Below are 10,791 nucleotides of genomic sequence, written 5' to 3'. Positions count from 1 at the left end.
GTCCGGATCTATCTACCTTTCCCCCCTCCCCACCCCTCCGCCGCCCTCCTGGATTCCCAGCCCACCGCCGGCCGGCCTTCCTGGGTGCTCGGTCTCGCCTGCGCCATGGACGACGCCGGGGAGCCGCGCCTGCCCAGGAAGAGGGGCACCAAGAGGCCCCCTCCCTCGGCGGCGCCGCCGCCGCCCGCCCAGGGCGGCGGCAGGGGGAGGGACAGGTTCGAGTCGCTCTGGCGGGACTACCACGATTTGCTCAAGGTGCTCCCATCTCTCCCCTTCCGCCGTTGTTGGCCGCCGCCGCCGACTCGCCGAACCTCTTCCTACTCTGCACACAAGTTCATCTTATTATACACTACATTGTATCCGTGGCCTTGTTTGTCCCTTGTTTGGCGGCGTCACAATCCGCCGCTGTTTGATCTTCTCTACTACTAGCAGATTGCTCTTCTGTCTGATTGCTGATTTACTAGTCCAGTTGGAGGATTGTTAAATTCGGGATTGAGGATTCGTTGTACCGCTAATGTTTGGTAACAAAAGCGGGTTTCACCGTGTCAATGAATTAGTTTAGTTCTACCAGTACGGACTAATGTCTTGGATACTGTATACGTTCTCGATTGGACTCGGGGCTGACACTGTTAGCATGGCTGATGCAGGAAACTGAGGCAAAGAAGAGGAGGCTAGAGCGCATAAACCAGCAAAAGCTTGGACTGCTCGCCGAAGTCAAGTACGACAGACAGTTTCTCGATTACTTCTTTGTCACTACTTGTTATGATCTGGTTTTATTCCCTGTCACTGACATTGGAAGTTTGGAATTGCGGTTTTCTGCCAGATTCTTGCGGAAGAAGTACAGTTCGTTTGCGAAGGATGATCCAGAGCAAACACATCACAGGCTAAAGAAGAAGAAGGCTAAGCAAATCCCATCCATTCTGGGAATCAATGAAGGGCCATCCACCAGCAAGAACACAAATGTGGACTTGAATCATGATTCTGCAATGGTATGTTTTGAAATGTCATGCAGTCAGACTGTAGCTGTAATGTGAATTTCTTACATCTGACATTTTTGCTGCCTCGTTACCTGCCGAATTGCATTTTCTGACAATCTGGATTTCTCTTCACCTGCCTAATTGCATTTTCTGACAATCTGGATTTCTCTTTACCTGCAGAATGCTGAGGAAGCCGGTTTCCAGGACCATCCAGAACCTGGGAAGCATGATCAGGCTGGTGTAGATGAAGATATAATGGCCTCCAATATCAACTTATCAGTTTATAGGGATACAGAAAATTCCCCAGCCAGTGATGATAAGAGGGCAGCCGCATGGCAAGACCGGGTAGCCTTGCAGGTCTAGTCCGGCCGTAGAAATGGGTATGGCATGGCATCCTTCTCTGGTGGTTGACTGCACCCCTGCCTGGTTTCGTCAAATATTTGCCTAGTACTCTGTAAATGAACAATTGATATAAGGATACTCATGCTTCATGTTTACAGTTCATGCCCTGTAGAGGCATAGACTGAGATAGTTTGACACACTTAGACAAGTTCGATCCTGTTACAATGTTATGAAACATCCAGCCTGGATTTCAGAGTCACCATTCTTTGCCTATGCTTTTCTTTTGAGGCATGTTATGGATGATTTAGAAGCAATGTTTCTGTTTATTAGTTCAAATCAATTGTGTAGTTCAAATCAAATGTCTTATATATTTAGAAACAGAGGCAGTATAGCATTTTATACGTGCAGAGCAAATAAACCTTTCTTCCTACTGGAAGGTCCTGGGTAATCTTCTGATCTCAGTAAAGACATAGCAAACTGCTGGATCGTACAGTATGTATACTTGATCATCACATGACATGAATCATTGAAAATTAAAACAGGAAACCAGTCAGCAGTTTGTCCTGAAATGGACACCATTAGATTTGAATGAATGTACATACATCATGTTTGCAACTTCCCCTAACAACCATACACCTGCATACACGAACACAAGCCCTAGCTTCGGATAGCTTCCCACACGGCGATGTTCCAGCGTTCTACAGATGTTGCACTGCAGATGGCAGACCTCTCAAAGGTTCAATGCCTTTTTCACTCCACTTTCTCCCAAGGCAATTCATTCTTGCTACCTGAGCCATCCAAAGGAAGCTCATCATTGCCATTCGAGCCATCTGATCTGAAGGTAGTTCATCCGCGGTCTCGACACGACCTGTTTACGACAAATTGCCTCTGGCAAGCATCACCTGGGCCTTCCTTTGATGCTTTCTGCTCATGCAGTGATTCTCAAATTGAGCCCTAGAATTACATTTGGCCTGGCATGTAGTGCAATCTCATTCTGAGGATGGTATTTGGTCCTTGGCAATTTCTGGTGCATTGTTATTATCTTGGTTGATTTTTTCAAAAAGGGCCTGATCATCCATCAGTTGGAGATTCTCGTTTCCGAGTCTGGGGTAGCTCTCCCAGTTTAATTTGCAACTCGTTTCCTCTACATGTTGTGGCACGTCATTTGGATTCAACTTTGCTTTCTGTGACTCAGAACTCATTGCCGTGTTCTTGCATTTTTCTGCGACAGCTCGGATTCTTGTACTCATCAGGTGGATATCTAAGTCTGATTTGCAGTTACAGATACCTTGGCAAATGCTGCAACCCTGTACTGAAGGTGACTCGTGCTCTGGCACATCGCTCTCATGCGATTTTACTTCCTGTGACCCAAAGTCCTTTGCCATATCGTTGTTACCACCTTCTTTGCATGACGCTTCCATGTGGAGATTGCCCATTTTCGTGATATCGCCTTCGCTGAGTACCACATGGGTCCTGCCCGTTTTCGTGATATCACCTTCGCTTTGTATCACCTGGGTCCTCTGTTGATGCTTTCTGCTTATGCAGTGATTCTCGAAATGGGCTTTAGAGATGCATTTGGCCTGGCACATAACACAATCCCATTCCGAGGATGGTGTTTGGTCTTGGGAAATTTCTGGTGGACTGTTTTCCTCTTGGTGTCTTTCATCTCTGAGGTGGTTCTCCGAGTCTAAGTCACAATTCATTTTCTTCACATTAAGCGGCCCGCTGTCCAGGTTCAAGTTTGCTTTCAGAGACTCAGAATTGATTGCCTTATTGCTTTCTTCGAATAGAGCTCGAATCTTCTTTAAGTGCCTTTTACCCTTCAGGTGGACCTCTAGGTCTGATTCGCGGCCACAGATAACTCGGCAAATGCTGCAACCTACTAAAGGTGGCTTCTCTGCATGCTGTGGCACATTTTTCTCAGGCGATTTTGCATCCTGTGACACAACGCTGTTCACCATATCGTTGTTACTGCCTTCTTTGCATGATGCTTCCATGTGGAGACTGCTTACTTTTGCAATACCACCTTCGCCAAGTATAACCTGGATCTTCTGCTGATGCTTTCTGCTTGTGCAGTGATGCTCAAATTGAGCTTTTGAGTTACATTTGGCCTGGCACATAGCGCAGTTCCATTCTGAGGGCAGTATCTGGTCTTTTTTTGACGGACTGTTTTTATCTTGGTTGATTGCTTCGCCGATGGCCTGAACATTGAGTTGGTGTGTCTCGTCTCCGAGTCCAAGGTAGCTCTCCCAGTTTGGTTTGCAATTTGTTTTATCCGCATGTTGCGGCACACTGTCCTGGTTCCAGTTTATTGTCTGTGACTCAGAATTCATTGCCTTATTCTTGCTTTCTTCGAGTAGGGCCCGAAACTTCTTTAAGTGCCTTTTACCGTTTAGGTGGAACACCAAATCCGATTCGCGGTTACACGTAAGTTGGCAAACGCTGCAATCCCATGCCGGAGGTGGCTTCTCTGCATGCTGCTGCACATTGTTTTCGTCTGATTTTGCTTCCTGTGGTGTAATGCCCGTGCTGTTATCGCCTTCCTTGCATGAGGCTGTGATGTGGAGACTGTTCACTATCGCAATATCGCCTTTGCGGAGTATCACGTGGGTCTTCTCTTGATTCCTTCTGCTTTCACAATGATGCTCAATCTGAGATTCAGAGTTACATTTTTCCTGACACATAGCACAATCCCATTCTGAGGGTGGTTCTTGGTCGTTGACAATTTCTGGAGGATTGTTTTTCATTTGGCTGTTTTCTTTGCAAGGGGAGCGAACATTTAGTTGGTGTCCCTCATCTCTGAGGTTGTTCTCCAAGTCTAATTCACAATTCATTTTCTCCGCATGCTGCAGCACGCTGTCCGGGTACAAGTTTGCTTTCTGTGACTCGGATATCGCCATGGTCTTGCTTTCTTCGAGCAGGGCTCCAATCTTCTTTAAGTGCCTTTCACCCTTCAGGTGGACCTCAAAATCTGATTCGCGACCACAGATAACTTGGCAATCACTGCAACCCCATACTGAAGGTGGCTTCTCTGCATGCTGCGACACATTGCTCTCGTCTGATTTTGCTTCCCGTGGCGCAATGCCCATATGGCTATTATTGCCTTCTTTGCATGGGGCTGCAATGAGACTGCTAACTTCGGTAATATCACCTTCGTGGAGTGTCACATCAATCTTTTGTTCATGCTTTCCACTTCTACAGTGATGCTCGATTTGAGGTTCAGAGTTACATTTGGCCTGGCATATAGCGCAATCCCATTCCGAGGATGGTATTTGGTCCTTGGAAATTTCTGGCGGGTTGCTTTTGTATTGGTTAAAATTTTCGCGAAGGGCCCGATCATCCATCGGTTGGAGACTCTCGTCTCTGATTCTGGGGTAGCTCTCCCAGTTTAATTTGCAAATTGTTTCCTGTACATGCTGTGGCATATCAAAATCTGGTGCGCAGTTACAGATACCTTGGCAAATGTTGCAACTCTCTACTGAAGGTGGTTTCTCTGCATGCTGCGACACATTGCTCTCTTCCGAGTTTGCTTCCTGTGGCGCAATGTTACTTGCCATATCGTTGTTCCTGCCTTTGCGTGATGCTTCCATGTGGAGATTGCCCGTTTTCGTGATATCGCATGCGCTGAGTATCACTTGGGTCCTCTCTTGAAGCTTTCTGCTTATGCAGTGATTCTCGAAATGGGCTTTAGAGACACATTTGGCCTGGCACATAGCGCAATCCCATTCCGAGGATGGTGTTTGTTCTTTGGAAATTTCTGGTGGACTGTTTTCCTCTTGGTTGATTGTTTCGCAAAGGGTCCAAACATTCAGTTTGTGTCTTTCATCTCTGAGGTGGTTCTCCGAGTCTAAGTCACAGTTCATTTTCTCCACATGTAGCGGCCCGCTGTCCGAGTTCAAGTTTGCTTTCAGAGACTCAGAATTGATAGCCTTATTGCTTTCTTCGAAAAGAGTTCGAATCTTCAAGTGCCTTTTACCCTTCAGGTGGATCTCTAGATCTGATTCGCGGCCACAGATAACTTGGCAAATGCTGCAACCTACTAAAGGTGGCTTCTCTGCATGCTTTAGCACATTTTTCTCATGCAACTTTGCTTCCTGTGACACAATGTTCTTCGCCATATCGTTGTTACTGACTTCTTTGCATGGGGCTTCGAGGCAAAGACTGCTTACATTTGCAATATCACCTTCGCCAAGTACAACCTGGGTCTTCTGCCAATGCTTTCTGCTTGTGCAGTGATGCTCAAGTTGAGCTTTAGAGTTACATTTGGCCTGGCACATAGCGCAGTCCCATTCCGAGGACGGTATTTGGTCCTTTTTTGCTGGACTGTTTTTATCTTTGTTGATTGCTTCACAGGCCTGAACATTGAGTTGGTGTTTCTCGTCTCTGAGTCTGAGGTAGCTCTCCCAGTTCAGTTCGCAATTTGTTTTCTCCGCATGCTGTGGCACACTGTCCTGGTTCATGTTTGCTGTCTGTGACTCAGAATTCATTGCCTTATTCTTGCTTTCTTCGAGTAGGGCCCAAAACTTCTTTAAGTGTCTTTTACCGTTCAGGTGGAACACCAAATCTGATTCGCGATTAAACGTAACTAGGCAATCGCTGCAATCCCATGCCAGAGGTGGCTTCTCTGCATGCTGCTGCACATTGTTCTCGTCTGATTTTGCTTCCTGTGGTGTAATGCCCGTGCTGTTGTTATCGCCTTCCTTGCATAAGGCTGTGATGTGGAGACTGTTCACTATCGCAATATCGCATTCACGGAGCGTCACATCGGTCTTCTGTTGATGCCTTCTGCTTTCACAATGATGCTCAATCTGAGGTTCAGAGTTACATTTGTCCTTACACATAGCGCAATCCCATTCTGAGGGTGGTTCTTGGTCCTTGACAATTTGTGGAGGATTGTTTTTCATTTGGTTGTTTTCTTTGCAAGGGGAGCGAACATTCAGTTGGTGTCTCTCATCTCTGAGGTTGTTCTCCAAGTCTAATTCACAATTCATTTTCTCCGCATGCTGCGGCACACTGTCCGGGTACAGGTTTGCTTTCTGTGACTCGGAAATTGCCATGTTCTTACTTACTTCGAGCAGGGCTCCAATCTTCATCAAGTGCCTTTCACGCTTCAGGTGGACCTCAAAATCTGATTCGCGGGCACAGATAACTTGGCAATCGCTGCAACTCCATACTGAAGGTGGCTTCTCTACATGCTGCGACACAATGCACTCATCCGATTTTGCTTCCCATGGCGCAACGTCCATATGACTGTTATTGTCTTCTTTGCATGGGGCTGCACTGAGACTGCTAACTTCGGCAATATCGCCTTCATGGAGTGTCACATCGATCTTCTGTTGATGCTTTCCGCTTTTACAGTGATGCTCGGTTTGAGGTGCAGAGTTACATTTGGCCTGGCATGTAGCGCAGTCCCATTCTGAGGATGATATTTGGTCCTTGCAAACTTCTGGTGGATTGCTTTTTTCTTGGTTAAATTTTTCACGAAGGGCACAATCATCCATCAGTTGGAGACTCTGGTCTCTGAGCCTGGGGTAGCTCTCCCAGTTTAATTTGCAACTAATATCCTCTACATGTTGTGGCATATCAAAATCTGGTGCACAGTTACAGATACCTTGGCAAATGTTGCAACTCTGTGCTGAAGGTGGTTTCTCTGCATGCTCTGGCACATTGCTCTCATCCGATTTTGCTTCCTGTGACGCAATGTTCTTTGTCATATCGTTGTTACTGCCTTCTTTGCATGATGCTTCCATGTGGAGATTGCCCATTTTCGTGACATCGCCTTCGCTGAGTATCACATGGGTCCTGCCCGTTTTCGTGATATCGCCTTCACTGAGTATCACCTGGGTCCTCTGTTGATGCTTTCTGCTTATGCAGTGATTCTCGAAATGGGCTTTAGAGACACATTTGGCCTGGCACATAGTGCAATCCCATTCCGAGGATGGTGTTTGTTCTTTGGAAATTTCTGGAACATTCAGTTTGTGTCTTTCATCTCTGAGGTGGTTCTCTGAGTCTAAGTCACAGTTCATTTTCTCCACATGTAGCGGCCCGCTGTCCGGGTTCAAGTTTGCTTTTAGAGACTCAGAATTGATTGCCTTGTTATTGCTTTCTTCGAATAGAGCTTGAATCTTCTTTAAGTGCCTTTTACCCGTCAGGTGGATCTCAAGATTTGATTCGCTGCCACACATAACTTGACAAATGCTGCAACCTGCTAAAGGTGGCTTCCGGATCTTCTGATAACCGATGGCCTTAATGTTTGATTCCAATGTTGCTATATTTGACTGGTGCTTCTTCCCAGCACAATGCTTCTGCGCAGAGTTTACTTGTACCTGGCACACCGGGCAAATCCATCTTGTGGGTGGCTTCTTTCTTTTTCTGGGGCTCATGGGTGGCTTCGGCTTCTTAACTGGTATGGTTATTCCTGTCAGTTCCCACTTCTCCGCAGGCGACGCTTTATCTGGAGGAACATTCTGAAGTTTGATATGCAGTTAGATTAGACCATTAGTATGTACTTCTGACAACAGAGAAGGTGGACTTTGTTCTGATATCGATGCAGTTTGAATATACCATTAGCAGGTAGATTTATGAAAACATTTCGAGTAATTTTTTTGAAGCAAAATGTAGATCATGGCCTTATAAGTCCTTTAAAGTTTGGCCAGATCATTAGTAAATGATTCTGAGAACATAAGATGTTTTCTAACAACAGTTTGCCTGACAATAACAAAAATGGACTGATGAAAGCGGCTGCTCACCTCATTTCAGTGAAGTACTAATAACTAATGTAGTTAGGCAAAATGGATGACATATGAAAAGAGAACAAAATGGAAAGGCTGCTCACCTCACTGGAATCTCGCGGTTTCTGTTCATCAAATGCCGAGTTATGTTCACCCGAATTAACCCTGCATTTGCACGGGCTGCAGCATTTTTCTGCGCGATCTTCCACGGCGGGGTTCCAAAATCTGGACTCTGCACTCTGCCTTCCATAGTTGCTTGGTAGCTTCACATCATTTTCCTCACCCACGTCGGCGTAGTGTTCCCAGCCGAAGACGGGCCCTCTGTGCTGCGGCATGCTGTCCCGGGGCATTGGCGTGCCGTGGTGACCGGACACAGCGCGCAGGGCCGTGGCGCACTCTATCTTGGCCAGCTCGGCCACGATGATCTCCTGGCGAAGGCGGTCCTTCTGGAGCTGCCACAGCAGGGCGTCCCTCATCACCAGCATTGCCTCCCCTGCACCAGCAATAGGAACATATAAGGATCAGAATTCTACACCATTGCCCTTGCCCTTGTCTGCTTGAACACGTATTCTGCATCTGATCAGAGGAACCGTGAATCGGATAAAGCAGGATCGACATGCTTTTTGACGAGTGGACAAACAAGTTGGGCAGAAATTTCAATCTTGTGAGTGAGATTAGATAGAATTTTCAATCTTGTGCCCCCAAGCAAATCAAACCACAGCTAATCTGCTACTACTATTCTGTAAGCCGCGGATTAGATAGAAGTAGAACAGTCATTGTCTCGGTCTCGGAGCCTCCCGTGATGTAGGGAAGAAGAAGAACCTCTTCCTAGTAGTAGAAAGAAAACGGAAATCAGGGAAGAACCGGCTTCCAAATCCTCGAGTCCTCTTTCAAAACAACAGATGCAGATTCTAGCGCTTTTCGCATGCAATCGCAGTCAGATTCTAGTTGCTTCCTGCAAAGGCAGCGGAGGCGGAGGCGGAGGCGGAGGGTGTCCCGGGCGGCACGCACGTACCGTGCGGCGGAGGGTCGTCGGTGGCTGGGCCGCGGCGGGAGAACTCCATCGGGCGGGGAGCAGAGCGAGCGGCGACAGGAAGCAGAGGCGGGGGATTGGTGGGATGTTTCGGCGAAGAGAGCACGGGGGGAGTGAGTGCAAGAGGGGCGTTGCAAAAGCAAAGATTCGAGAGGAGCTTTCAGTGCCCCGGTCGAGATGGTGGGCGGCAGCTTGCGGTCGTATTATTCATTTATTTATTTATCTCGCGGGAAATAGTACTGTTTATATTTACCTAAAAAGAATGGAATTTCAAATTTTACCTACAGAACAAGCCCGTATTTTTTTTTACAACAAGCCCGTATTTATGGACGTGTTTGGTTGTTCTCATAGAGTTCAACCAGACCCGCGCGCGAAGAATTTGGCCTGTTTGGTTGCCCGCATTCACTATTTGGCATGCATAGCACGCATTTTAAAGCATCTCTGGCTCTGCATGCTTTAAAGTTCCTTTCGGCCTCCTCTCAGCGCCTTGCTGCACTGTCACCGTTGCCGACGACGTTTCTCTCGACCTCCTTGCCCGCGTCCTACTACACTGGAGTCGTCTCCAGCGTCGTTCTTTTCCACCTCCTCTCCATCGTCCTACTACACAGAGGTTGCCATGGCGCGCGCTGCATTTCTCCTTCTCCGTCCTATGCCTCAGCGCCCTCCTATTCGTCCCTCCGTGCGGGCTTTCTCTGCGGCGATGACGCTAGCAACTAGTTCACCACGCCGCCGACGGGATCGCTCGCCCACGGCTCCGTGCTCGTCGTGTCGGTCGCGGAGCTGCAGACACCATCCACCACAGTCGCCATGGCACTGTGTAGCTCTATGTGTTATGTGTAGATGTTAACCCTTAATCACGTTGCATGTATGCACGAGACACCGTGGAGTTGCATCAGCCCGGCCAATGTAGGACACCAAGCAACATGCCAAAATTGCCACCCTAATGCAAAAAACCTATATGCTGCCGACCAAACAATATATGCAGATATTGATTTTTTTGCCCACTTTCCTCAGCCTAACTCAACTGAGACACAAAATACTATGCAGGCTTTGTTTGTATCTTTCTTTTTTTATAAAATGCCTAAAGACATACTCCCTCCGTTCCTAAATATTTGTGTTTCTAGAGATTTTAACAAGTGACTACATACGAAGCAAAATGAGTGAATCTACACTCTAAAATATGTCTATATACATCCGTATGTGGTAGTCCATTTGAATCTCTAAAAGGACCAATATTTAGGAACAGAGGGAGTATGTATTATGTAGCACAACACTTACAAAAGCACTCTTCCATAATTTGAGAAAACATCCAAGTCCTTGAGGTGTTGGCATATTCCTCCTCCTGCACTCACCGACGATGCGTCATGAGCAAAGTTTGTTGCCACTTCCGAGCCCCTGTCGCTATAGAGGAACCTTCTTTAAACCCATGAAGAGCAGAAGACACCGACAACAGCAACCTGCATAACAAAACGTTGCCTAGGAGAAAAAACATTGAAGAGGGCATGTGGAACGCCCCAGGGCCAACCAGGCAGAGCCGAACACAAATCTAACATGCTCCCTGAGGAGGGTGAGGCTGGCCAACCTTCATCGAAACACCAGCCCTAAAGAATAGATCTGGGGACATACCATCTTCCACATATACCTCTTGACGATACGGAGAAGCATCACTAGAACAAGGACGAGGCAGAGATACCTTATTCCATCCTGA

At 47.1% G+C, this 10,791-nt stretch overlaps 2 protein-coding genes across 2 annotated transcripts; one reads left to right on the top strand and one right to left on the bottom strand.

Annotated features, from left to right (window-relative positions):
* Positions 1-6: 6 nt before the first annotated feature.
* Positions 7-1,578, top strand: LOC119309655. Its single transcript, XM_037585615.1, has 4 exons — positions 7-255; positions 648-718; positions 824-989; positions 1,158-1,578. The coding sequence occupies exons 1-4, from the start codon at positions 106-108 to the stop codon at positions 1,338-1,340; spliced, it is 570 nt and encodes a 189-aa protein (XP_037441512.1). The 5' UTR covers positions 7-105; the 3' UTR covers positions 1,341-1,578.
* Positions 1,579-1,766: 188 nt separating this feature from the next.
* On the bottom strand, positions 1,767-9,223 carry LOC119309654. Its single transcript, XM_037585614.1, has 3 exons — positions 9,066-9,223; positions 8,155-8,543; positions 1,767-7,786 (listed from the first exon to the last, which is right to left on the bottom strand). Exons 1-3 carry the CDS (start codon positions 9,112-9,114, stop codon positions 2,309-2,311), a joined length of 5,916 nt encoding a protein of 1,971 aa, XP_037441511.1. The 5' UTR covers positions 9,115-9,223; the 3' UTR covers positions 1,767-2,308.
* Positions 9,224-10,791: the final 1,568 nt, after the last annotated feature.

The sequence above is a fragment of the Triticum dicoccoides genome, chromosome 5B (assembly GCF_002162155.2).
Source record: "Triticum dicoccoides isolate Atlit2015 ecotype Zavitan chromosome 5B, WEW_v2.0, whole genome shotgun sequence".
NCBI classification, from domain to species: domain Eukaryota; kingdom Viridiplantae; phylum Streptophyta; class Magnoliopsida; order Poales; family Poaceae; genus Triticum; species Triticum dicoccoides.
Note: the sequence above shows the minus strand (reverse complement) of the source record. Positions and strands in the feature narration are given on the sequence as shown.

Excerpts from the sequence above, each read along its gene's own strand:
- LOC119309654 (XM_037585614.1), bottom strand. The coding sequence starts at position 9,114 with ATGGAGTTCTCCCGCCGCGGCCCAGCCACCGACGACCCTCCGCCGCAC. Across the intron at positions 8,544-9,065 it reads CGACGACCCTCCGCCGCACG|GGGAGGCAATGCTGGTGATG; the intron begins GTACGTGCGTGC and ends TTGCTGGTGCAG. Across the intron at positions 7,787-8,154 it reads AACCGCGAGATTCCAGTGAG|AATGTTCCTCCAGATAAAGC; the intron begins GTGAGCAGCCTT and ends ATCAAACTTCAG.
- LOC119309655 (XM_037585615.1), top strand. The coding sequence starts at position 106 with ATGGACGACGCCGGGGAGCCGCGCCTGCCCAGGAAGAGGGGCACCAAG. Across the intron at positions 256-647 it reads ACTACCACGATTTGCTCAAG|GAAACTGAGGCAAAGAAGAG; the intron begins GTGCTCCCATCT and ends TGGCTGATGCAG. Across the intron at positions 990-1,157 it reads TGAATCATGATTCTGCAATG|AATGCTGAGGAAGCCGGTTT; the intron begins GTATGTTTTGAA and ends CTTTACCTGCAG.